Source organism: Equus przewalskii, chromosome 1, assembly GCF_037783145.1.
Source record: "Equus przewalskii isolate Varuska chromosome 1, EquPr2, whole genome shotgun sequence".
NCBI classification, from domain to species: domain Eukaryota; kingdom Metazoa; phylum Chordata; class Mammalia; order Perissodactyla; family Equidae; genus Equus; species Equus przewalskii.
This window is the reverse complement of record NC_091831.1, coordinates 59,458,220-59,481,108: the sequence shown is the minus strand read 5'-3', so window position 1 is coordinate 59,481,108 and position 22,889 is coordinate 59,458,220. Positions and strand designations below refer to the sequence as shown.

Genomic DNA, 22,889 nt, shown 5'->3' with positions numbered 1-22,889 from the left:
CTTGCCTCAGCCACGCAGCTGCTTCCGGGAGGCAGGGCATCTGTCTCATGTTTCTTTGAACCCTCACAACGCACGGGTAGTCAGCTTGTACTGGCCGAGAGTCAGAGGTCACGCGTATTACACGTGGAGCAGAGCATCTCCTCCTCCCTGCCTCTGTTTACCTGCCTGGCCCACCCCTCACGTGAGACCACGGGGAGGGGGAACTGGGACAGCAAGTGGAAAAGGCACTGGATACACAGACACGGCCGTCAGTGTCAGTACCGTAAGCGCCTGGTGCATCTGCTGGACTGACTGGCTGGAAGAATGAATTTCGATTCTCAAGGAGGCAAGAAGGCGCTGACTGCAATCAGCAAGCAGCAAACCGGCCCGTGAGGCATGAGGTGCTTCGGCGTTACCGGGCGGCTCTGACCGGGCACCCTTTTTCTGTCCCTTGGTGCACGGAGCAGAAATGGGAGAGGGACAGTCAGGCCCTCGGCCACCATGCTGCCCCTCATCACTGCCTCACCCACGCTCTGCCCGACATCCCTGTGGCTCTGCAGGAACAGCCCACGGCCCGAAATGGATGATCTTTTCTCCCTAACCTTCTCAGTATGAGCTCTATTAGCCAGAGGCTGAGATTTGAGGGGAGGGCAAAGAAATATGTTAACATTGTGATGAAGCGCACAGACCCAAGAACCAGAAGGTCTGAGTCCAATCCTAGCTTTACCACTCCTAGCTGTGTGACCTTCAGCAAGTCACTTAACCTCTCTGTGCCTCTGTTTCCTCAACGATAAAATGAGAATGTTAATAATACCCACCTCTTAGGGCTGTTATGAAGATTAAGAGGATTATTACATGTAAAGCACTCAGAACAGTGCATGCCACAGGAAGTGCCACAAATCCTCTCAGCTTCCCAATCAGGTGTTTGGCTCTTTCTGTCCTTCCTACATCAAAGCAGCAACAACAGGGTAAAAACCCTTTGCCAAGAGGGTGCCAACTTCTGAGAAGCTGTAATCCCCACCTGGGCGTTTTGTAAGAACTGGGGTTAAATTCAGTGAGACGGTCCCCGGCTACCCGGGGGAAGAGATCTTAACATCGCTGCCTGTTGATTTTCCTCTCGCTTCCCAACTTGCAGGGAATTTACAATATTATCATCAACAACAAACCAGGCCTCCGGGAGCTCATCCTTCATGACTCCCTACTTTTATCTCATCAGTTATGGAAATACATGCAAATGAGGGGTTTAAAAACCCTCCAGTACAAAACAAATGAACCGCTCCTCAGATGCCAACGCGCGCAGAATTCACAGATGGGCTCTGCTGGACCATGGGAGACAAGGGGGCTGGAGGCTGGTGCTGCGCCCAGGGGAGCAGGACGCCACGGACCTTCCAGAGTGACCGGCACCCACTGGGGCCGCACACAGTGGTGACAATGGCTTAAGGCCCAGGTAACTAGTAATGAAGTGTGAGTCCTAGACGTCTCCACTATTTCAAAATTGGACTTTCTGAAAAATTCATGGGAGAGTCCTCTTCTCTAGAAGATTCTCAGGTGGCCAGATGAACCTGAAGGGGCCCTGGGCAACACAGATGGTGTGTTTGGTCACTGGCTCCTGGAGCGGTAGCCAGCAAGCCTGTTCTATGAAAAAATACGTGCTCCAGCGGATGGAGGGGGATGAGGCATGAGAGCTTCCCTCCGAGCTGGGGTGACAGAAGAGACTAAAGCTGAGGTGCCGTGGCCGTCTCCCTCAGCCCAGGCAGGCTCTTCTTGAAGCACTGCTGGGGCGTACTGATCGCACCCAGGAAACTGCACAGTGGGTCCACTTCCATTTTATTTTAGGCCCGAGGGCTTCCCAGGATAGGGCCAGAAGCCTAAACTTATATCAAAAATGGCAAACCGATTTGAGGTTGCATCTTGGCTCTGATCGGTTGGCAGTAATGGCCTCCAGTGCTGTGTTGAGAAGCAGTGAGAGGCCCAAGAGGAGAGATGCAGACCCATTAGTGATGTCTGGCACTGGTGTGGGAGTGGGCAGGGGATATACACCTGTCGAGGTATTTGTCATCCCTGCCACCACTACCTGGCATTATCGATTATTGGGCACACAGCAGATTCTTTGTGAAATTCTTCTCAAGTGTGCAAATGCCCAGAGGACTCCTTTACACAGCGGGGATGTACAGAGACCCTGAACAGAGCAGCTGAGCCCCTAGTCTTGCTTTAAGGGATAGTGGTCTCCTGGGAAAGCACAGATTCTTACTGATTCAGCTTCTTTTTATCTTGTTGGGACATCTAGGTAAGAGAACCGGAACTGCTAAGGTCTAGATAACAGGCTTAGCATCAGCATCAAAATTCAGCTAAAGGGTCGGCCCAAGTCAGGCATCAGCAACCCCATTGAAGGGCAAAGTTCAGGGAAACAGAGGAGTTTATTTACTAGGTTTTCAGCTCCTGAGAGGCTGTCCTGTTCCTCTTTGAATCCCCGGCACATAGTAGGTCTTCTATAAAATTAGAGAGGAAGAAAAGACAGACAGAAGGGAGGAAAGAAAAGGGAAAGATAAAGGAAAGGAAAATAAAGAGAAGGGAAGGGATGGGCTTAGGGGTAGGGAGCAGGAGGGGAGGACAGGAAGAGCACAGCCCAGGACCTGCGCTCGCTGGGCAGGCTGTGCTCTCCCTCGTCTGCAGCTAAGTCCCCCGCCTCCTCTTCTCACAGTGTGATTTTCAGACTCTGCCCCGAGACGTGTGGGTCGGTTCTCTCCCCTTGAGCCCAGGTGGGCTTGTGGCTATGGGGGAAGTGACGCTAAACAGCTTCCACAGTTAAGACATAAAAGGAAAGAATGCTTCTGCCTAGGGCTCTTGGGATGCTTGCTCTCACGACCCAGACACCAGGCCATGGGGAAGCGCGCGCAGCCGCATGAGGTCCGGGTGGAGAGAAAGCCCGGCCCCAGCCTCAGCGGAGCTTGCAGGCAAGGGCCAGCACCAACACGCCAGCCAGGCGAGCTCGCCACCTCGAAAGTGGATCCTGCAGGCCCCACTGGAGCTATACCAGCTGACGGATGCCATGTGGCGCAGAGGAGAGCTGTCCCCACCAAGTCCTGCCCGAACCCAGATGTGTGAGCAGAGGAGACGACTGTTACCGTCCTGAGCCACTAAGCTCTGGGTGATTTGTTAGATAATCACAGATAATGGAAACACACCTAACACTCATTTCCTGACCTCTGGATCCTTCCCATGAGCCCTAGGTGGACTGACCTGATCAGCTGTCTGACCCCAGCTCTTACCTGATATCAGGGCCTGGGAATTCCTCATAGGGAAGGAGCCGGTCATGCCCAAGACACTGCTATTGAAGATGGTGGAGGCGCCACTGAGGATCACCATGCAGATGATGATGACAGCAAAGAAGCCATGGGTCCAGGAGGAGGTATCCACCTTCACCAGCACGGTCATCACCACAAAGATGGCCAGCATGACAACCAGCGAGGCCAGCACACGGACATGAATCGGAACCCTAGGATGAGGATGCAGGAAGTGGTTAGAGACCCCCTCGGGCCTCCCATGCTGGGCCGGGGTTGGTGAACATTCTGGGAAGTAGGTGAGCTCAGTGGTTGGGACTGTCTACTCTGCAATCAGGAGGCCTGGGTCTGAATCCTGTCTTCCCGGCTCACGAGGCTTACCCTGGATAAGTGGCTCAATTGCTCTGGTCTCAGCCTCTGCTTCTGTATAATAGGGAGGAGAGTGGATCTACCTGGGGTGTGGTTGTTAGGATCCCTGGAGGGGAGGGTGTGGAGGCCAGGGGGCAGTGCCTGACTCAGGGCAAAGGCCCAGGGATGGGTTTCTTTTTGACTTGCTGTGAGGTTCAAGGACGGGACATGAGAGCTCAGGAGACAAGCCTTCTCCTCCTCCTGCACAGGGCTGAGCTCCCGCCGGCTGCATCTACTGTTTAAACAGAGCAGCCACCCACTGGGACGCCTTCCCCCCAAACTTAGCAGGGGGGAGGAGGGAGAAGAGAAGAGAAGAAAATCATCATCATCATCATCATCATCATCATGCAAACAGACAGTACTGAACTGGTGCTAGGTACTCTTCTAAGTGTCTCCTATGTGCGAACTCGTTGAATGCTCACACCAGCTCCATAAGATGGGTATTCTTACCTATCCCATAGATACAGATAAGAAAATGAGGTCAGAGAGGCTAAGGAACTTCCCCAAGGTCACGGCTGTGAACCCAGGAGGTCTGGCTCCAGTCTGTGCTCTCAGAATGACTTCCTGCCTCCCCTGGAATGAAGGAAATATGGGTGGTCCAGAACAGGCGGCCAGGGCAGGATTCTCCAGTGAGGGTCTCAGTTGTTACGGGCAATCGCTGAGGCCAAGCCAGTGCAGCCCAGGGCCAGCTCCCCCACTCCCCCCAGTCCATGCCCACATGTAAGTCATATCCTCCTCCCAGCCCCCTACCCGCCCAGACACTGCCCTGCAGGGAGAAGCAGGGAAGGCTGGCTCTCTGAGAAACGGTGTTTTTATTTTAGGGAGAGAGAACATCATCTAAAGGGGCTGTTAAACCATCAGATTAGACTAAGCTTTAAACAAGCTTGGACATTTAGTAAATTTTCCTGCTAACCAGTGGGTGAGGGCTGGGAGAAAAGCCAGATTAGTTATACGCAATTTTTTTTGGATACAATAGACAGACTTAAAAGGTAGAAAAAATATGTATGCACATAAATAGGTGTGAAATGATGAGCATGAAAAGTAAGAAAGGATTTCTTCAAACTGCTTTTGTGGTCCCAGGCTAATTTGAATTTCCTTCCCATCCTTGATCTCCAGCTGAAGGGGGAGCAGGTGCTGCTCCTGCTTCGTAAGGGGCAGGGGGAAGATGGAGGAAGGGGAAGGACAGTTCAAGGTCGTGGAGTGAGTCCGTGGGGAGCTGGGACGGGAACCCAGGTCTGCTGAGCCCCAGCCCACGGCTGTCTGCTGATGTGTGTTCTCCCTGGTGTCTTCATTCCACAGATGTGTACTGGGCACGTGCTGTGCTGGATGGCTGGGACACAGGACAGCCAAGGGACAGGCATTTTGATCTAGCGTGCAAAGTCCTAGTGTGCTGTATAGTCACAGGACATCCTGGGCACTTGTGAGGGACACAAACTCACCCTGGGTGTTGCACAGGCTTTTTGGAGGTGACACCTCAGCTGGAGTATAAGGTGTGTCTGGATGTGAGTATATATATCTTGTGAGAGATCGTGGCACGTTCAGGGAACTGAAATGGACTCTGGGGGACAGGTGAGACCGGGAGCGGAGGAGGCTGGAGAGACACGGAGCCCACGCTGGAGGGCCCTGTTCACCCGATGAGCACCAGGACTTGATCCTCGGAGCGGGGCATGGAGTGGACATATGGTCTCTGTCCACCAGCCCCCTTCCCCCAAGAACACTCCCTCTTCCATGCCAAGTCGTCTTGGGAGGTGGCTGGCCATACTGTCTAAGCGGACTCACCTACAAACGATGGGCACATGACTTGGTCCGGGGTGAGCAGACTGTCCCATGCCCCCCAGCCACTGAATTGGGTTGGGGATGAGCATGACCCAGGCAGGGCCAGTCCGTCGTCCCTGGGACTGAAAGGCAGAGTGAAGCTCGCTCTGCTGGGACTGTGTCAGGGGCCGCTGGTCACCACCTGGCCGGCGGCATGGAGAGAGGCGAATTCAGGATGAAGCCAAGTGGACACACACAGAGCCCAGGGATGGCACAAGAGAAGGAGAGCTCTGTGGACATTTGTGATCCCCCAGATCCAGCAAGGCCCGGAGGCAGAGCTGACTTTAATTTTCCAGATAAAGAATGAGAAAATTCCTTTTGTGTCTCTAATCATTTGTGACCAACAGTGCCAACTAACACAAAGGCTTTGCAGCTGGGGAGCGACATGGTCGGAAACTCCACCGCACTGTGGGCACCCTGCCTGTGTGACCCCTTCTTACCAGGAAGCAGGCTGCAAGGGACAGGCAATGAATACCTCCCAAGAGTAGCCTTCAGCCAGTGATGGGGAAGCAGGTGGATAAAGAGCCCAGCTCCCTCCCCTCGGGTGTGTGTTCCACACCGGCTCCTGGAGTTCCCAGGCAGGCCAAGCAGGTTGCCCTCTGTGGCAGCTGGCTTGATCAGGCATCCTTTATTGACTGTCTTCCCTTCCCTGTCTCCCTCTCCACTATCCTACCTTAACCTCCCAAATAAACAACTGGCGCTTCAATCCTTGCTCCAGGGTCTGTTTCGGGGGAACCACACACTAAGATTGCTGGGTCCATCTTCCCAGGGTCTGCAGGACCTCAGCCTGGGCAGGAGCGGGGTGGGCAGCCAGCTGGAGCACCTGGACCCCTGGGGGCCCAGAGCATCTACTGTGAGTGCACGCCAGGCCCCCTGGATGCTGGGGGTGATCCTACATACTCAATCCTGTCACAGAGCACCCCTCAACCTCCTGCAGCAGCGGGAGCTGCCCCACCCACCCCAAAGATAAGAGCCAGCAGGGGCACAGAGCGGGAGTCAGGAGACTGGAGCCCTGCCCAGCTCTGCCACCAACTCACTGCGTGACCCCAGGCAAATATTCAACCTTTCTGGGCCTGGTTCTGCATGTCAAAAAAGAAGAAGCTGGATGAGATAACATTCAGGTCCCTTCCAGTTTATGATTCTAAATTTGAAGAAATTCAAGCAGAGAGAGAGGCTGGGGACAAGTGTCAAAAAGTTCTAACAGTTCCGTGGGGCAAGGAGAGGGCACAGGACAGACCAGGAGATAAGAGGAGCACGGTAAGGACAGGATGCTGTCTTGTCCCCACTCCCAGGGCTGGCACGGGCCTGTGGACACCTGGTAAATATCTGCTGGGTGCACGAACTGATGAGCAGGGGGTCTCAGCGGTGCACGGCGGCTGCCACGCGGGGCCTGAACCTCCCGCTCGCTCTCTGCTTCCTGCCTCCTTGGCACGACAGGGACACAGCTGTGAACATCTGCAGGCTTTCCAGCCAGCCTGGGGACTGGCCTCTGCCCCCAACCACCTCCTCACAGACGCACAGAGAAAGTCCCCCCCGGAATGCTGCTGGCATCACGGTGGCTCTCCTGTGCCTGTCACAACAAGGTAATTAGTTGCCTGGACAGGAAGGTTGCTTTGGAGGGAGCTGGGGGGCTTCTCATGCAGGCACCCGCAGGCGGAGATAAGGGAAGAGTGGGAGATGAGGAGGTAAACGCCACACACGTTACAGAAGCAATGCGCTTCCACCTCTGCCTCTGCTGCCCCCGTGACCCCTCACCTGCACAGGTCTCCTCCTCGCCTGCTAATTGCCTGCCACGTAACCATTCTCCCTGGAGCCTCGAGCCTCACCCATGGGCTCCAGGCCCTTGGGGATCTCGCCTGGGGCTATTTTCAGTGCTCATAAAGCTTTATGAAATGTGCCACACACGAGCCTGCCTTCCACGCACTAATGGCAGCATGCTGGCTTCCATCTCTGTTTCTTCCGCCTCGGGCAGGGAAAGTGGCCCAGGGGACGGTGATGCTGTTGGGATTCTGGGGAAAGTCTAGGCCCCTGTTGCCCTGGTGTCAGTGGTTCTGCTTTGGGACAGCAGATGGCCAAGATGACCACTCTAGCCCCGGGACCCTGCGGCAGTCACACTAACGTGAGATTCTTGGAGACGGCTGCCAGCTGTACCCAGGCTGCCAGCTTCCCCACCCCTCCTTGTTCATGAGGGCTCTGGACCCCAGGGGACTATTTCTTCATAAGTCCCCCAAATGTAAATCCTCCTCATAAGTATTTATGATGCTGCAGATTTAACATAATAAAACACTTGGCGATTATGGATGAGCCAGTCAGAGAAAGCCAGGGTTCTCCAGGAGGGGAGAAAAGGAGACATTTCAATTTCGCACATTAAAGAGAAAACAGCTTAGCCCCAAAGCATGTTCCCACAGCTCAGAAACAGACGGAGGCCTGGGAGCATTTCCCATGTTGCCCTCACCCTCCTCCTGGGCTGGAAAGGGTAGGGGCAGGCCCCGGCGTGGGCTGGACCCTTCAGGACAATGCCCAGAAATGCTGAGCCCTCAGAGTCAGCTCCCCACCCAACCCAGGGAGGGCAGCGGCCTGGACGACCCAGGGTCCCTGCTGCAGACAGACACAGACCTTCTGAACCCCTCCTTCCTCCCAGCAGCCTGAAGCCAGGGCAGAGACGGGCGCTCACCAGAAGGGTCTGGGGGAGGCTCTGGTTGCAGGGACGGGACGGGCAAACTGGGGGGACTAGGAGGCAGGTGGCCCAGTGGTTCCGAGCACAGACGTGGGGCAAGAAGGGATCCAGTTCCAATCTGGCTCCACTCTCTTAACGGCCAGGTGACCTCAGTGAGCCTGTTTTCCTATCTGTAAAACAGGGTCATAAGCTTCCTGTTCGCAGGCTGTTGTGAGGATTAAAGGAGATAATGAGGGCTCAGAGGTGCTAATGACTCTTATTAGAGATGACACTCCCAGGGCGCTCAGGCTGGACCTTCCCTGCCACTGCTGACCCCTAGTCCCGGGCTGGCTTCTGGCCTGCTGGACCTTATGACCACAGAGGAGGCAGTGCCAGCAAACGCCAACTCAGGCCACTCCTTACCAGCCCCATGGTCTTGGGCACGTCTCCTAACTGCCACTTGGGAAATTGGTAACGTCACGGCCTCCCTCCTGGGTCCTGTGCATCCTAAGTGATATAATACGGGGTCACCAGGCATCACACCCTTGTTACAGTACAGACAGTGACTCCAGATCTAGAAGGGGACGGGGCTCTCATTTATGCGAGGCTGGGCTATTCAGCTGGACAAACCCCCATCCCCAGGACCAGCTGAGCGAGTGCACAGAGAGGAAGATGAGAGAGGCCTGGAAAGGAGAGAGGGCAGTGAGAGGCTCAGCAAGTCTGCGCCACCACGGTGCTGCCACTTCCTCCTGTCCTCCTCCTCCTGTGGCCCCTACCTGCCCTCATGCCTCTCTTTCGAGTGCCTGCCAGGGACCCTGCTCTGCCCTCAGGGGCTGGCCGTGCTGAGGGAACACCTGGCTCTGCCCCCAGCTCCATCCCCTCACTCCTCCTGGGGTGGTCTCTGGAGGCTGCGCCCCACCTGCAAGAACACTGAACACGGCCCTGTGTGCCGGGGGCAGGCAGGAGGTGAAGGGCCCTCAGGCCATCGGAGCATCACCCTCCTCCTCGCTCTTCCACCTGCACTTTGGTTTTAAGAAGAGGGCAAATTCTTTGTCATCCCTTCCGTTGACAGGTGGGGACCATGTCCCCTTGAAGCCAGGTGGGCCTCGTGACTGCCTCGCCCAGTCGAGCGTGGCAGAAGTGACACTACGTGGCTGCAGAGCCTAGTGTACAAAGACCAGGCAGCTTCTGCCCTGCTCTCTTGGAGCACTTGCTCTTCAGCCACAGAGGAAAAGTCCCACTACCGGTGGCCAGCATGCGAGAGACCACAGGGAGAGACCGGAGAGCGAGACGGAGAGAGATGTGCCGAGGAGGCCCAGCAGCCCGCCCCAGCTGTCTGCAACCTGTCTGTGGGAGAGACACCAAGCCCGAGCGCCAGCCGAGCCTGCTGACTCCCAGAACCTGAGACACTAACTATGGTTCTCATTGTAAGCCACTATACTTTGGGATCATTTTTACACAACAGCGGATAACTGGAACAGCCCATAGCATGCTTGGAAAGACTGGTCTATTCAGGCTTAGCTCACATGAAGCCCATGTGCTGCCCTCTCTCCTCCTGTACTCAGAGCAGACATCATTAATCAATCACAGCACACACAAACCCCCTACCCTCCGCCTCCTGGGGCCTGACCTGCCTTAGAATCGTGTTCAACCAGAGATCTAGACAGTCGCTACAAATTGAGCAGAGGTGGGTAAAACAGATTTGCCATCAGTGATCCAACGTTTCAGCAGGTGTACCCAAGAGAAGCCCCGGTTTCTGAATCATAACAATGTCACCGAGTGGTAGCTTAGGGGAAATGCAGGCAAAGTAGCCAGGGCTGCTGCCCTGCCAAACCCAAACAGAGAATGGATGGGAAAAGTCCCCCCCTGGGGTCAAAGGGCCGTGCTAATCTGTCTGGCTGTCTCCTAAATCATTCCCTCTTCCTCAGCACATCCAGAAGGAGGCTGTCTCCCGGCCCTTACTAACACAGCGTCAGAAGTTCCCTATGGACCCCTCTGAGTGATCGACACGTGGGCTAGTGTTACCAGCCCAGCACTGAGCAGTTTGGTCCCCACTCCCATATAGCAAGAGCCAGAGCTGTGGGATGCCAGGCTCTCAACTTCCGACTGCTCTCAGAAATGCCTGGAAGACCAGCTGCCATAGTTCTCACTCCCTGGGCCCCACCCTGCCGTCCACATGGTGTCCCCTGGCTGCAAGGCCTGCAGCCCAGGCAGCTGTGGACAGACAGGCTCCTGAGGGGAAAAGGGAGGGAGATGCGTGCTCCCACAGGCCTCCTGCTGGCTGCTGACATGATGTCACAGCGTGTGGCTGGACAGTGGAAGTCCACTCCTTGACTGGCACTCCACCAGCAGGCCCAGGTGACCTCCCAGTCTTCACAGAGGAGTCTGAGCTGCCCGCCTCCTGCTCTGGTGGCTGCCGTCTATGCAGGTGGAAAAGCAGCAGCCGTGGACGAAAGGCAGGTGGGGAAGGCTGGAGTGAGGTGGGGCCTGCGGGAGGGAGGACGGTGGCTTACCTGTTGACAAGCAGGAAGTTCGCCATGAGGCACAGCACGGACGGCACAGTGGAGGCGACGGCAAGGTAGCTCTCAAAGTAGTTCTGCAGGCACAGAAGCGAGGAGGCCGCTGAGGTCACGAGGATGCACGCCCACCCGAGAGCAGAGACAGGGCCCTCTCGGTGGTGCTTCTCCCCTGTCTTCAGATTCCTACAAGTGATGGGTAAGTCTCCCCAAAGACAGCATGGTCCTGCCCCATCTCCAACCTAAGACCACTCACTTGGTCACTCAACAAACACACACCAACATGAGCTATGGTAAGTGCTGGCACATACGGAAGGAGAAGACATTGTCCCTGCCCTCAGGGAGGTCCCTAATGCTCTGAAGCCCAGGTTTCCACCCATACTCCATCCCACCAAGGATGACTCAATGGGGTCAAGACTCGATATCCATAAAGAAAAACTTTGCCCTGCCAGCCTTCATAGCCACTGTCAAATTTCAGAGTTATCCAAACGGGTTTTGTTATGACCCAACCAGAATCTCACACTGTTGTAACCAAGTGAGGCCTCTTAGAAAGACGCCAGGCCCCGATCCTTGCAGGACAACTTTGTTCTGACTCCGGATTTGCTCCCTCAATAGAGCAGCTACCCGAGGCCAAAGCCATTTGGGGAAGTGGCTCCTAGACGCCAAGATTAGGAAAAAGGGCATTTTCCTAGAAGCAGCTTAGGGGTATTACAGACACAGAGTGCATGAGACCACAGACAGGATGAAGAGCTCCTGATTATAATGTGCTGGAACTTACAGCTAAATAAGCTGCATGGTAACTGTGTGTGTTGTTCAAAACTCAGAGAGCTTCCACTCATTAGGGTGGATTTCACTGTGTGTACATTATCCCTCAACACACCTGTCTTAAAATACCCAAAACCTCAGAAAGAGCTGACATCTCTTGGCTTTGGTCATTGTGTGTCACCCCACGAACCCGAGGTCAGCAATGATGGTGGGTTCTGAGCCGTGACAACAGCTCAAGTGTATGAAGCACTTACTGAGCGCCAAATACAAGGGGTTTATATGAATCATATTGTTTACCCTGAAAAATAAAAAAGGAGCTGTGAGTATTTTACTCCAGAAAGCTTATGAAGTTGAACTTAACTGAGGAAATACTTTGAGTTACAAATCTGCCTAGTGCAAAGAACCATGTGTGCAAACACTCGCCAATGTATGAGGAACCCTGGCGACTGTAGGGGTCGCTACAGAGTCTCAGACGTGCCTCCCCCCTTTAGGAACTGGGCGGCCCACGGGGAGTGTAAGAGAGCTGGCGAACGTCTTTAACATCTCAAAACACCACAGGATGAGACGCCAGAATTCCCTGCCTTTTTGCCAAACCAGAGGTAAGAGCAGTGAGTTCTAAGGGAGTTCCAGGGAGGGGGTGGCACGAGGCGGGCTGAGCACCTGACAGAACTGGAATGAGTGGGTTTGGGGAAAGGTCCAGGGGAGGGGATCTGAGTCATCCCTGGGACAGAGGTCAGATCTCTCTTTTCTGGGAGATTTGTGGCGGCCAAGAAAGGAAGATGTCATAATGGGCTCCAACCAGGCTGAAGCACAGACCACTCCACTGTCCCTTTTTCAGCCTGCAGAGCGTTTTGTGTCTTTGAAATCTGCACCCTGAATATAAGATCCTGGTGGCCCCGCAATTAAAATGATAATCACAGCTAGTGCGGTCCATCAACCATGAGCCTTAGAAATAGCCTGCCTCCTTTGCAGTGCCACCTCATTGTTCCTGCCCTGATGGGCTCAGTAGAGCCTGGACTGGCCGAGGCACTCAGTCAATTACATCTTGACACAGTGGCTGGGCCTATGTGAGCACAGGAAGGCTCCAGGGGGGAGCAATGGAAAAAAGCCCCAGGGAAGAGATGGCTGTGTGTGGCGGCTAAGACTGCGGCAAATCTGAGCCCCGAGGTGGCTCCCTTTGTGCAGGGGCCACTCATTCCACGGCTGTCTGTGAACGGCCATCGTGTGGGATAGGAATCTCCCTCTTTGTTTTTTTTGAGCAGGCTCAGGTTCCTTGACGTCTTAGGAATGGGGATTTTCTAGGTAATTGAATGTTCTGGTTTGTTGATATTTAAGCAGAAAATGGTTCCTTTAATGTTGGAAAGCTTTTTAAATATTGACAACTGAATAAGGCTATGACTCCCTGTCTGTTGACCGAGCCCGTTTCTCTGCTTTACGACGAGCATGCGGGAGCGAGAATGGACTTGCCCTGGGCCATCTTTTTACTGGTACCGATCAGGGGCTGCGGATGGTGACAGAGGTTGACTTAGCACATCCCACGGAATTTATTTTTTTAACTTAATTCCTAATAAACATGTGGCGGTTCTTACTTATTTGCTGCTTTTGCCTGTAAGTAGAATTCTAGCAAAATGAGGTGATGTGGGCAGATTCTTCAGGTGGCCCCCATGATCCCAGCCTCCCATGTTCACACTCTTGTGGGATCCCCTCGGCTCAGTGTGGATGGGACTGTGACTTGCTTCTAACCCAGAGAATATAACAAAGGCGACACGAGCATGTGTACAGGATCACGGGAGTATGTTACACGAGATGGGAGCGCCAGTCTCACTCGACTCTTTTTCTCTCTTGATGGTTTGGAGGAGCCAGTGGCCATGCTGGGGAACCCCACGTGGCAAGGACTACAGGTGACCCCTAGTTGCTGAGTGTTTCTGACCAACACCCAGCAAGAACCTGAGGCTCTCAGCCCGCCAACTGGAAGGAAGTGAATGCTGCCAACAACCCCAGTAAGCCTGGAAGTGATGCTTCTCCGGTCGAGCCTCCGCAGAGACCGCGGCGCTGGCTAACCCCTTGACGCGGCCAAGTGAGACTGGAGCCGAGGACCCAGTGAAGCCAAGCCCAGACTCCTGGCCTACAGATACTGTGAGATAATAAACATGTGCTGTTCTAAGCCACAAAGTTTGTAGTATTTTGTTACACAGCAATACATTCCTAATTAATAAGTGTTTCGGAGAGCTGAGTTCCTACTGACGAGGGTTTTCCTGAATACGGCAGCCTTTCTGTTGCAGAGGCTCCTGCTCCTCGGAGGCTGTGGGACGGACCGGGTGACACCCTCTGAAGGGCAGGGGGAGCAAAGCCCCACGAGGCAGGCTTTGACCAAGGAGAGGCAGGAGATGGGAATGAGATGAGAGACAAGTTGCCTGCCTTTCCTCTCCCCTACCTACGGTTCTGAAATGTGGCGGCTCCCTGTGGCTCCTCTGGAGTCACCTCGTGGGCCTGAGTGGCCAGCTGTTTTGCCGCAAAGCTGTGGGCAGCTCAGGACCCCGAAGCCTGTATTTGCTCTCTTCTGCCCCTGCCCCACCTCCCTCTTCCCTCATTCTTACTTCTCTAGGATAGCACTCTCTGACGGACCATGTGCACAGGTGTGGCCTCAGGCTCCTTTCTAAGAAACATTCGACAGCAAGGCCAACACTGAATTCTTGATTATGCACTTTGCAGACCTGCAGTGGGCATTTCCTTCTTGGGTCCATCCCATTTGCTTCCAAGCAAATGGAATTTTACTTCTCCCATTTTACTCAAGAAAATGGAACGACATTTGAATCCTGGCTCAAACACACTGCAGTTAGCAGTCGTGCCCGCTCCAGAGCGATCTGCACTCTCCATCCCACAGGGCATTTCCTGGGATGCAATGCTTGGGGAGAACCATGCCAGAGTTCACCTCCACTTGGGCCCGATTCCTGAGAGCTCCCTCAAAAGGCTCTGTTGTTATCTATCCCACCAGGTGCCCTACCACATGGTTGATGAACATGGCCTTGACTTCCAGAGGTGAACCCAAGGACCCCAAAGGCCGGCGCTAGCTAGGGAGTGGAGGAATGAGAAGAATACCAGTGCAATGGCACTGGGCCACCTCGTATGGCAGCAGAGGCTGTGCTGTCCTTGCACAACCCCAGGGGCACCAGTCCTGTAGATTATGATACGAATGGAGGCCCTCAGAGCTGTGCAACACAGCAGCCCTGTTTACACAGCCCAGAGCAAGCCTGCAGTCCTGGGGGTCAGTTTAGGCCTTACGTAACTGCAGGTGGAAGACAAAGCGTGATTCAGCAAGAAGGCAGGGCCGGGAAGTGGGTGGATGAAGCAGGCCAGGAGATTATGAGATGATGAGGCCTCCCCAAGCAGGTTTTTCTGCTTCAGCAGCTGGGAGACCCACAGGCTGGCACTCCCACGGCCCTCAGCCCGGCTGGGTGGCCACTGTCCATCAGGCCAGCATCTCTTCCTGTTTCAGCCCATTCCTCTGCTTACGAAGATGTGGCGAGCTGCTGTGTGCCCAACCCGGCGCTGGTGGTTTGGGCTATAAAACAGAAAGGACAGGGTGCCTGCCGCCCTCAGGGAGCTGTCATCTGGTGCAACCCCACAGGTGTAGTACAATGGACACAAGGTATGGGGGGGCGGTCTTCCCACAGGAGGCCGTCTTGGACCGCATCCTGAAAGGCTGGGGGAAGTTTGCAGACAGACATGGGGAGGTGGGAGTGCTGGTGGAGAGAGGAACAGCATGTGCAAAGGCACCAAGGGAGGCCTCTTTGCCACTTAGGACTGGAACCCAAGTTCATTTGGTGGAACAGACCCCCTGAGGGTTTCCTCAGCATCAACAGGAATCTGCTGAATTGAGACAAACCTGCACCGTGCAGTCCATTCAATCCAAACACACGGGAGAGAGGCAGGGACGCAGCACAGCACCCCCCTCCCTCTTGGGGTGTCAGTGAGAGAGCGGCCCCGCCTGTCACCATTCTGAACTTTCTGACCCAGTGTGAGGTGGAGTGAGGCCCAGTTCTGAGGAACAAAGAGCAAATGCTGCGCTCCCTGCCCCTCCCCTGCACTCTGCAATGACCTGGGGCTGGGGAGGGGCTTAGCACACGGGGTCTGGCAGGAGGACTATCAAAGGTCATTCCTGGCACCTGTCAGGTAACACAAGCACGGAAATGGAAGCCCTGCAGAGTTCCAAGAAACTGACATGTGAAAAAAACTGCCTATGTGCGGCCTGCACAGACCTCAGACCATTTGCTCCTAACACAGCCTGTAAGAGCAAGGCAGGGACAGGTTGCTCCCACTTCACAGATCAGAAACTGAGGCTACAGAGGGACAAGCTGCACGGTGGTGAGTGCTGGTGGCACAATCTTCTGAGGCAGGGCAGGGATGGGGCCAGGGGTTGGTGGTGGGGAGATAGTCATCACTGCTCCACAAACCCCAGAGTGGCTCCAGCTGAGCCGCCTGCCTCATACCACAAGCCCCGACACTGTCACTGGGGTGGCGGCCCGCCACCGGGCTGCCCCAGGGGCTGGACAGGCAGCCCACATGCCCTCCCAGCAGTGAGCAGGGGCCAGCTCACAGGATCTGAGGTTCCAGCAGGGTGGCCTCTCCCCTCTGCCCCAGCCCTTACATGCAGGTGACCTGCCCAAGCCAGCAAATGATGCAAGGTCTGACTTCTCTCCCCTCTGCCTGGTAACTCTCTTTTTTCCTTAAACCCCACTGTCCATTCCCCTGGGGCCTGTGGATCTGAGAGTGTTAAAAAGAAAAAAACCCAAAAAGATTAAGAGAAAAGACCTCTCTTCTGTCAGCCACCCGAAATGGATGGACACGGTCTGCTGATGAGCACAGACCACGTTACAGAGGACACAATAGCTGGGAAGCCCCGGGCAGGCCTCCAGCTTCTCTCCTGACTGTGCAGACCCCAGCAAAGACCCCTGGCCTGGTGGGGGTGGGGCTCATAACCCAGACTGTGGGAAGACCCCCGCCCAGAGGTGCCAAGGGCCAGCGGCGCCCAATGGCAGGTAGGCATGGAGGAGCCATTGCCGGCCCCCGCACGGGGCACTTGATCCACTTGCCATGGAGACAAGGAAACTCGTTTTCATCTCTTACACCCTGGCCCAGTTTGTGAACACCAGGACGGGGAGAAACGCTTCTCAAACACAATTTAAAAACCCACCAGAGCTAGCTGGCCAGATGTGAGGCCCATTTTTGGATGGGGAGCATTTCTTCCCTCCACCACGCTGAGAGGCTCTGTGCTAAGCGTCTCTTCTGGAAGAATTTAATTCCGGGCTCAGAGTCCAGGTAAAGAGGTTTCTTCGGGCAGGGAGGCCCCGAAATGAGCCTGTTTATCTCTGGCAGACCCTGGCTAAGCTTCCTCTCTCCAAATGCCATTTGGGCACTTTGAAATAAGTGCAGTAAATTAGTCACGAGCTGCGGCAGACTAACCCGGCGCCCGGCCGCCCGGTGGTTTCGGAGAGGCAGCTCTGCGCAGCCCCCACCTCAAGAGTGGGCGGCAGAGGCAGCTGGGCTCCTGCGGGGCGAGAAAAAGCGATTCGAGCCTGGGGGGTGGCAGCTCGAGGCAGCAAAGCGTTACCTGGATCACAGGGGCATGAAATTAGCAGCAGTGAGCGGGTTGCAGTCAAGAATAGTTTGCCATTGCAAACTTGCTGCCTTCGGAGAGAGAGCCGAGTTCTGCAGCCTGGGATGCTGTAGGGGAGGCACCCTCGCCCTGGCATCCACCAAAGTCATTGCTGGGCAGGCTGAGAAGTGAGCAGAGGGCAGGTGTCCCCATGAGGGGTGCAGCTGGCATCCTGTCTGTGGGTTCCAAGGCCCCATGTTTGGAGCTCTGGTCCAGGAAATCTAATGAGTGTGTGGCCGGGGGCATGGATGAGCTGGGAGAGCTGGCTGGGCAGGGAAGGAGGGGTGGTGCCTGTTCCTGGGGCCAGACAGGTGAGGGAAACAGAAGCCCAGATCCGCCTGTGTGAAGGGGTGGCCAGTGGCCCAAAGGCAGAACAAAGCTGGGCAGAATCGGAGAGGTAAGGCCAGGAAAGATGCTGGCCAGACAGACCCAGTCACAGGCGGGACGGGGCCCCATCAGACCTTTGCACGCTGCTCTGACATCCGTCTGACACTCGGCCTCTCTGGCCAGCTCCAGGGTGGGCTCTCCGGGGTCACTAGAAACCTTATTCTTCAGCAGCCCTCCCCAGCCCGCGATCCTTTTTCACATCTCCTTGGAATCCCTGCCAGAGGATGAGCAAAGCTCCGAGGTTTTCTGGAGTGAGCCTCCCACCTCGCGCTACTCCGTGGAAAGCTTTTTGGGGCAGACTTGCTCCGTGGAGTTCCCCCTTCCTGGCCTGCATTTCCTTTCTCCCTCACTGCTGGCTAAGAGGCTCACTCAGGGCTCCCTCGGGCTCAGAAAAAAAACCTCTTCAGCTTCGTTGCCTCCAGCCACCAGGCCCCTAGTTCCCTTCGCTCCAAACTCCCTAAACACGCAGCCCAGGCCCTCCGTGCGAACGCCCCCTCCTGGGCTACTCTGCGAAAGACTCCTCCAAAGGGCCCTCTTTGCAGCCCATCCATCATCAAGGCCTGGTCTTGGTCCTCACACTCCAGATGCCACGTGCCACCCCATCTATACTGGGTTGAATAGTGTCCCCCCAAAATTCATGTTTCCCCAGAGCCTCAGAACGTGATCTTATTTGGAAAGGGGGTCCTTGCAGCTACACTGGGTTAGGATGACATCATACTGGATCAGGGTGGGCCCTAAATCCAATGCCTGGTGTCCTTATAAGAAGGAGAGGGCGCACAGACACAGGAGAGCATCGTGTGAACAAGCCAGAGACTGGAGTGACGCTGCCACAAGCCAAGGAACGCCATGGACTGCTGACAGCTGCCAGAGCCTGGAAGAGGCAAGACAGGGTGTGCCCTCGAATCCTCGGGGAGCATCCTGCCAGCCCCTTGAGCTTGGACTTCTGGCCTCCAGAATGTGAGGTGGAAATTCCTGTGGTTCTAAGCCATGGGAGTTGTGGTACCTTGTTACAGCAGCCACGGGGAACCACCACGCCTCCCCTCCAGGGATCCCCACTGGGACTCACAGGCCGCCTCCCTGCCCTGCCCCCAGCAGCTCAGTCCTCTGCTCTCTCTGCCACCAGAGGAGCCTCCTGAGCCCCACCCTTACTTTCCTCCTCCTTGTGCTGCAGTCCTGCCTCGGGAAGCTCATCTCCCCTGGCTTCGACAACCTCCATGCCTGCAGAACAATCTTCACTGCCTGCCAGCCAGCCGCCTGGGTGGCCTGCTGAGCCCCAGCTCCCAGCTCCCAAATCAAAGGCCTTCAAGAGAACCCCCGAGCGACCCCTCCTGAGGCTCCACGGTTCTTCTCTCCCTTTTGCAGCGCCCCCCTCTTCAACGTTTCTTTGGTTTCTCCTTCTCCCTCACCCCAGGTCAATCATTTGCCGGCCCCCATGTCCCCATCACCTGACTGTGGGGCATGTTCCCACCCAACCCCCCGACCCTGACAGCTCCCCTCTGCCTGCCCTGGGTGCCAGCCAATCCCCTAGGCTCCCAGCCCCGCCCCCCCCAATCTTTGCTCCAGCTCCTCCAGGGCTCGGCCGCCCTCTGCCTCTCCACTCCAGGCCGTGCCCATTCGTCCCAGCGTGGTCTGCCTTGCAGGGCCCAGGAGCTGCGCCCGCCTCTCCAAAGAGTCTTGCCTCCTGGGCCCTCCTCGAGCTCCTTGGTGCTCTGTCCCCTGTCTTTCAGCCCTTTTTCAGGACACGCTTGGGACTCCAGTTTAGTTAAATGATGGGACACGTGGAGTGAGGGAGGCGGGGAGACTAACGTATGTCTCAGGTAGCGGGCGGAAGAGGGGTGTCTGTTTCTGAAAGTACGAGGGAGCTATGGGAGGCCTCTGAGCAGCAAAACAGGACAATTGGTGCTGGCAGAGAGGAGTCGCCTGGCAGGAGTGGGTGGGATGCAGAGGGGAGGAGCGGGTGGCAGTGGCTGTGCACTGACTCACTCATCTATTCACTGCAGAAGTGTCACAGGCAGTCATCTCCCGGAGCTCATTTACTCATTCAGCAAATAACGGCCAAGCACCTTATATTTGCTAACATGAGCTGGAGGCTGGGGATGCCGTGTTCTCCAGTGAGGGAGGAAAAAAGGAGTAAACAGCAAATAAGAGAAAGAAAGATTGCAAGTTGTAATAAATGCAATAAAAAAAAAAAAAACAAATAAGGGGCTAAAACAGAGTCCATTGGGGAGGGTCACAAGAGAACACCTCTTGAAGAAGGCAAGGTTTGGATGGAGACCCACAGGGTAAGCTGTGTGAGGGGTGAAGGGAAAAGCATTCTAGACAGAGGGAACAGTGTATAGTTGGCCCTGAGGCAGGAATGAGCTCGGTGGGTTCAAGCTACTGAAAAACTGGGGTGACCCTGGAGTACCGGGAGGGAGGGAGAGAGTCGGGGGACCAAGCTGGAGGCAGGGCAGGGCCAGGGGGTCCGGGTGGGGCTGGAGTTTGGATCTTGTTCCAAGAGCAACAGGAAGCCACAAAGGACTCTAAACGGCTGAGCAACTTGGTACCAGTGCACTTTCCCTGAACCCTCCCACACTCTGCTGCTCTGAGTGCTTTCATGTACTCACTTCCTCGGTGCTCACAGCACTCCTTTGAGGGAAGACTGATGATGCAGATGAGGAAACTGAGGGTCAGAGAGGTCAAGTACTTGCCCAAAGTCACACAGTTCAAACCCTGCCTCTGTCCCCAAAGCTTGAGCCCTCACGTGGCGCAGTGGACGGCCTCTGTATTTACGTCTAGGAGAGATCACTTCTGCAGGCTCCGTGGAGAAACTATTGGAGGAGGTGCCCCGGGAGCCAGCAGCCAGCGAGGCTGAGGCTGGGGTGATGGCCATAGAGGGAAGAACTGGAGATATTTTGGAGGTAGAATTGACAGGACTTGCTGACAGACTGAATGTGGAGGTAGGACAGAGGGAAATAAAGGGTAAGCCCTAAGCTCCAGGTTGACCGACTTGGAGTAAGCAGGGCATGCTGCTGGCTGGGTAGGGAAGGCCTGCTCCGGCATGACCCATGCATGCCGGGTAAAAGGATGACCCCACGTGAGTCTCCAAACCCGAAAGCAGGATCACGGTGTGTGATCCCAGGATGAGGGTCTTCCTCCTGCACCCCCCACCCCCTCGGTCCAGCGCTGACACACGATGGGCTTCCACAAACACTTGAGATGAAGTCATCATTCTGCACTTATTTATTGAGCTCAATAGATATTCTAGACACAGGGGATGGAGCCCAAGTTCCTGCCTTCATGGAACTGATGGTCTGGTCAAGGCGGCAGTCGGCAAACACAAACAAATGAACAGACAACACGTCAGGCAGCGACCAGTGCTGGGAAGAGAAGGGAGCAGGGTAGGTGCCTCTAGAGCAGATCTCCGAACCTGGTGGAGAAGAGGCCGTAAGGGAGTGTCTCGTCCAGGGCTCAGAAGTGACCGCCACGCCTGCTTGTTACGGGTCATCTACGGCTGAGCTCCGGTGGCTCTCACTCCACGAGGGCAGAGGTGAGTAGCTGCAACCCAGATCGTGTGGCCCAGAAAGACTAAAGCATTTACCATCTGGGTTTTCACAGAAAAATCTGCCAACCTCGCTCTAGTTTCTTAGATACGGAAACGGAGCCCCAAGTCGCCCAGAAAATTTGAAACAGTCAGAAACAGAACGCAGCTCTCCTGAATTCTAGTTCTTTCTACCAAGCAGGGTGAGCACGGAAAATGCAAACCTCAATCCTGTCAACCCTTCTGACCGCTCCTCTGTCAAGCCTTCCTCAGGCTCCCTAACAAGGGGCAAGCTGGGGTTCAACTGTTCATCCTTTTTGTTCCCCCAGGCACCCTCAGGCTGGAACCCTAAAAGGGGGAGAAATGGCTCAGAAACAGATGGAGGGAAGGGTCAGAGAAACAGGAGCCCTGTAAATCCACGCCCAGGTGACCCTGAGCTCCGAGGGCAGAGCTGGTCCACTCACGGCTGAAGCTCAGGCAGCCTGACCATGTGGCCAGGGCGAGGAGGAAGAGGCCTTCCAAGAAACCTCCCCACCTCCTCCAACAGTCCTGGCGTGGCCGGGACAGCTTCTGCAGCCCCCAGAGGGCCGTCGTGTATCAGCATCCCAGGCTGACCGCCGGGGCGCTGGGGCATGTGGGTAAAGAGGAGGTGGTCTGGGGGTGCTCCGCATGCTCCCTGCAGAAGGAGACCCAGGAGAGCCCCACAGAGGGGGAGTCTTAGGAGACCAGTCGGCACTTCCTCATCCCACACGCCATCGTTGCTGCGGGGAGCGTTTCTCTTGGGAGACCCACGTGGGCCGAACCACAGGCTGCTGACAGGCCTCAGGGGCACACGCGTGCACACTCACATGCGCTACACAAATACACACGCACACAGAGGACCCCCCAGACACCAGCAAGGGGCCCCCAGGCTCCGGCCGCCATGCAAACCCCTTCCAGACGATGATGCCGGTAACGAAAGTGCCCGGCAAAGATTCCGATTGGGCTCTGCTCTCTGGCTACTCGCGATGATCAATCATGTTAAGGAGACACTGGAGCACTTAAGGCCCAGGCCATGTTCTAATTGGTCGAGGAAATCACCTCTGGATTCTAAAGCCGGCGCAGGTGGGGAGACAGGGCCGTCAGCACGCAGGGAGAAAATAAAAAGAGAATTCGAGAACTCAAGGCCACGGAAGGCATGACTGACAGCGTTTTAAGACAGGCTTTTTCTCTCCCTCTGCAGGACGCAGCAAGAGCTAAAAACAGAAGAAAAAGCCATCACAGGTATATTTACTAGGAATGGCACGCTGGCTGGCTCTGCAGTTAGAGTCAGAGGGTGGACAAGGGAATAAAAAAAAATGACTCACTTTTGGTTCTAATTTTTAGAGATGGTTTAGAGCAGCCATCCATGCTGGCCTAAGCCACTGGGCAGCAGGGCGGGAGCGGGGGGGTGGCGACCTGCCCTCTCTGCCAGGCAGGCACTCACCCATGCCCTGGGGCAGAAAGCCCAGAGCCCCACTCCCTCCTGCCTGATGCCCTGACTGTCCCCGCCACCCCCTTTTCTGGGATGACAGGGCTCAGGCAAAATCCTGCCTTAATCCGCTCTCATGGGGGAGGAGGAAGCTCACTCATTCAGCACCATTCTTTGGAATTCTCTCAAAGAGTGGATTGCCAAATGGAGTCCAAGCATCTTTTGCATTTGGAGAGATCTGAGTGGCACTAGGATTGGTCTGCAGGAGCATCTCAATCCACCTATATCCAGAACAGTGCGTGCTTCTCAAGGAACAGCATGCGGCACAGAAGCGTGGTTCCTGGATACCTGCTCCCTGCCAGCTGGCCATGTCAGAGGCACCTGGCAACAGTGCCCAGGCCCACTCTGGGGAGAAGGAACTAGCAGTATGGGGCCTAGGAATCTGGGTACTTGCCT

The 22,889-nt window shown here is 55.5% G+C and overlaps 1 protein-coding gene across 2 annotated transcripts in view; it reads right to left on the bottom strand.

Annotated features, from left to right (window-relative positions):
* Positions 1–22,889, bottom strand: part of SLC29A3 (solute carrier family 29 member 3) — a 41,943-nt gene that overhangs the window by 7,703 nt on the left and 11,351 nt on the right. Inside the window, exons 3-4 of one of the 2 annotated variants that reach the window (XM_070612341.1) lie at positions 10,653–10,841; positions 3,249–3,475 (exon numbers count right to left, since the gene is read on the bottom strand). In XM_070612341.1, the coding sequence (XP_070468442.1) occupies positions 3,249–3,475; positions 10,653–10,841 (416 nt within the window). The remainder of the gene's footprint in view (positions 1–3,248; positions 3,476–10,652; positions 10,842–22,889) is intronic. The other variant, XM_070612347.1, reaches the window with a different exon arrangement.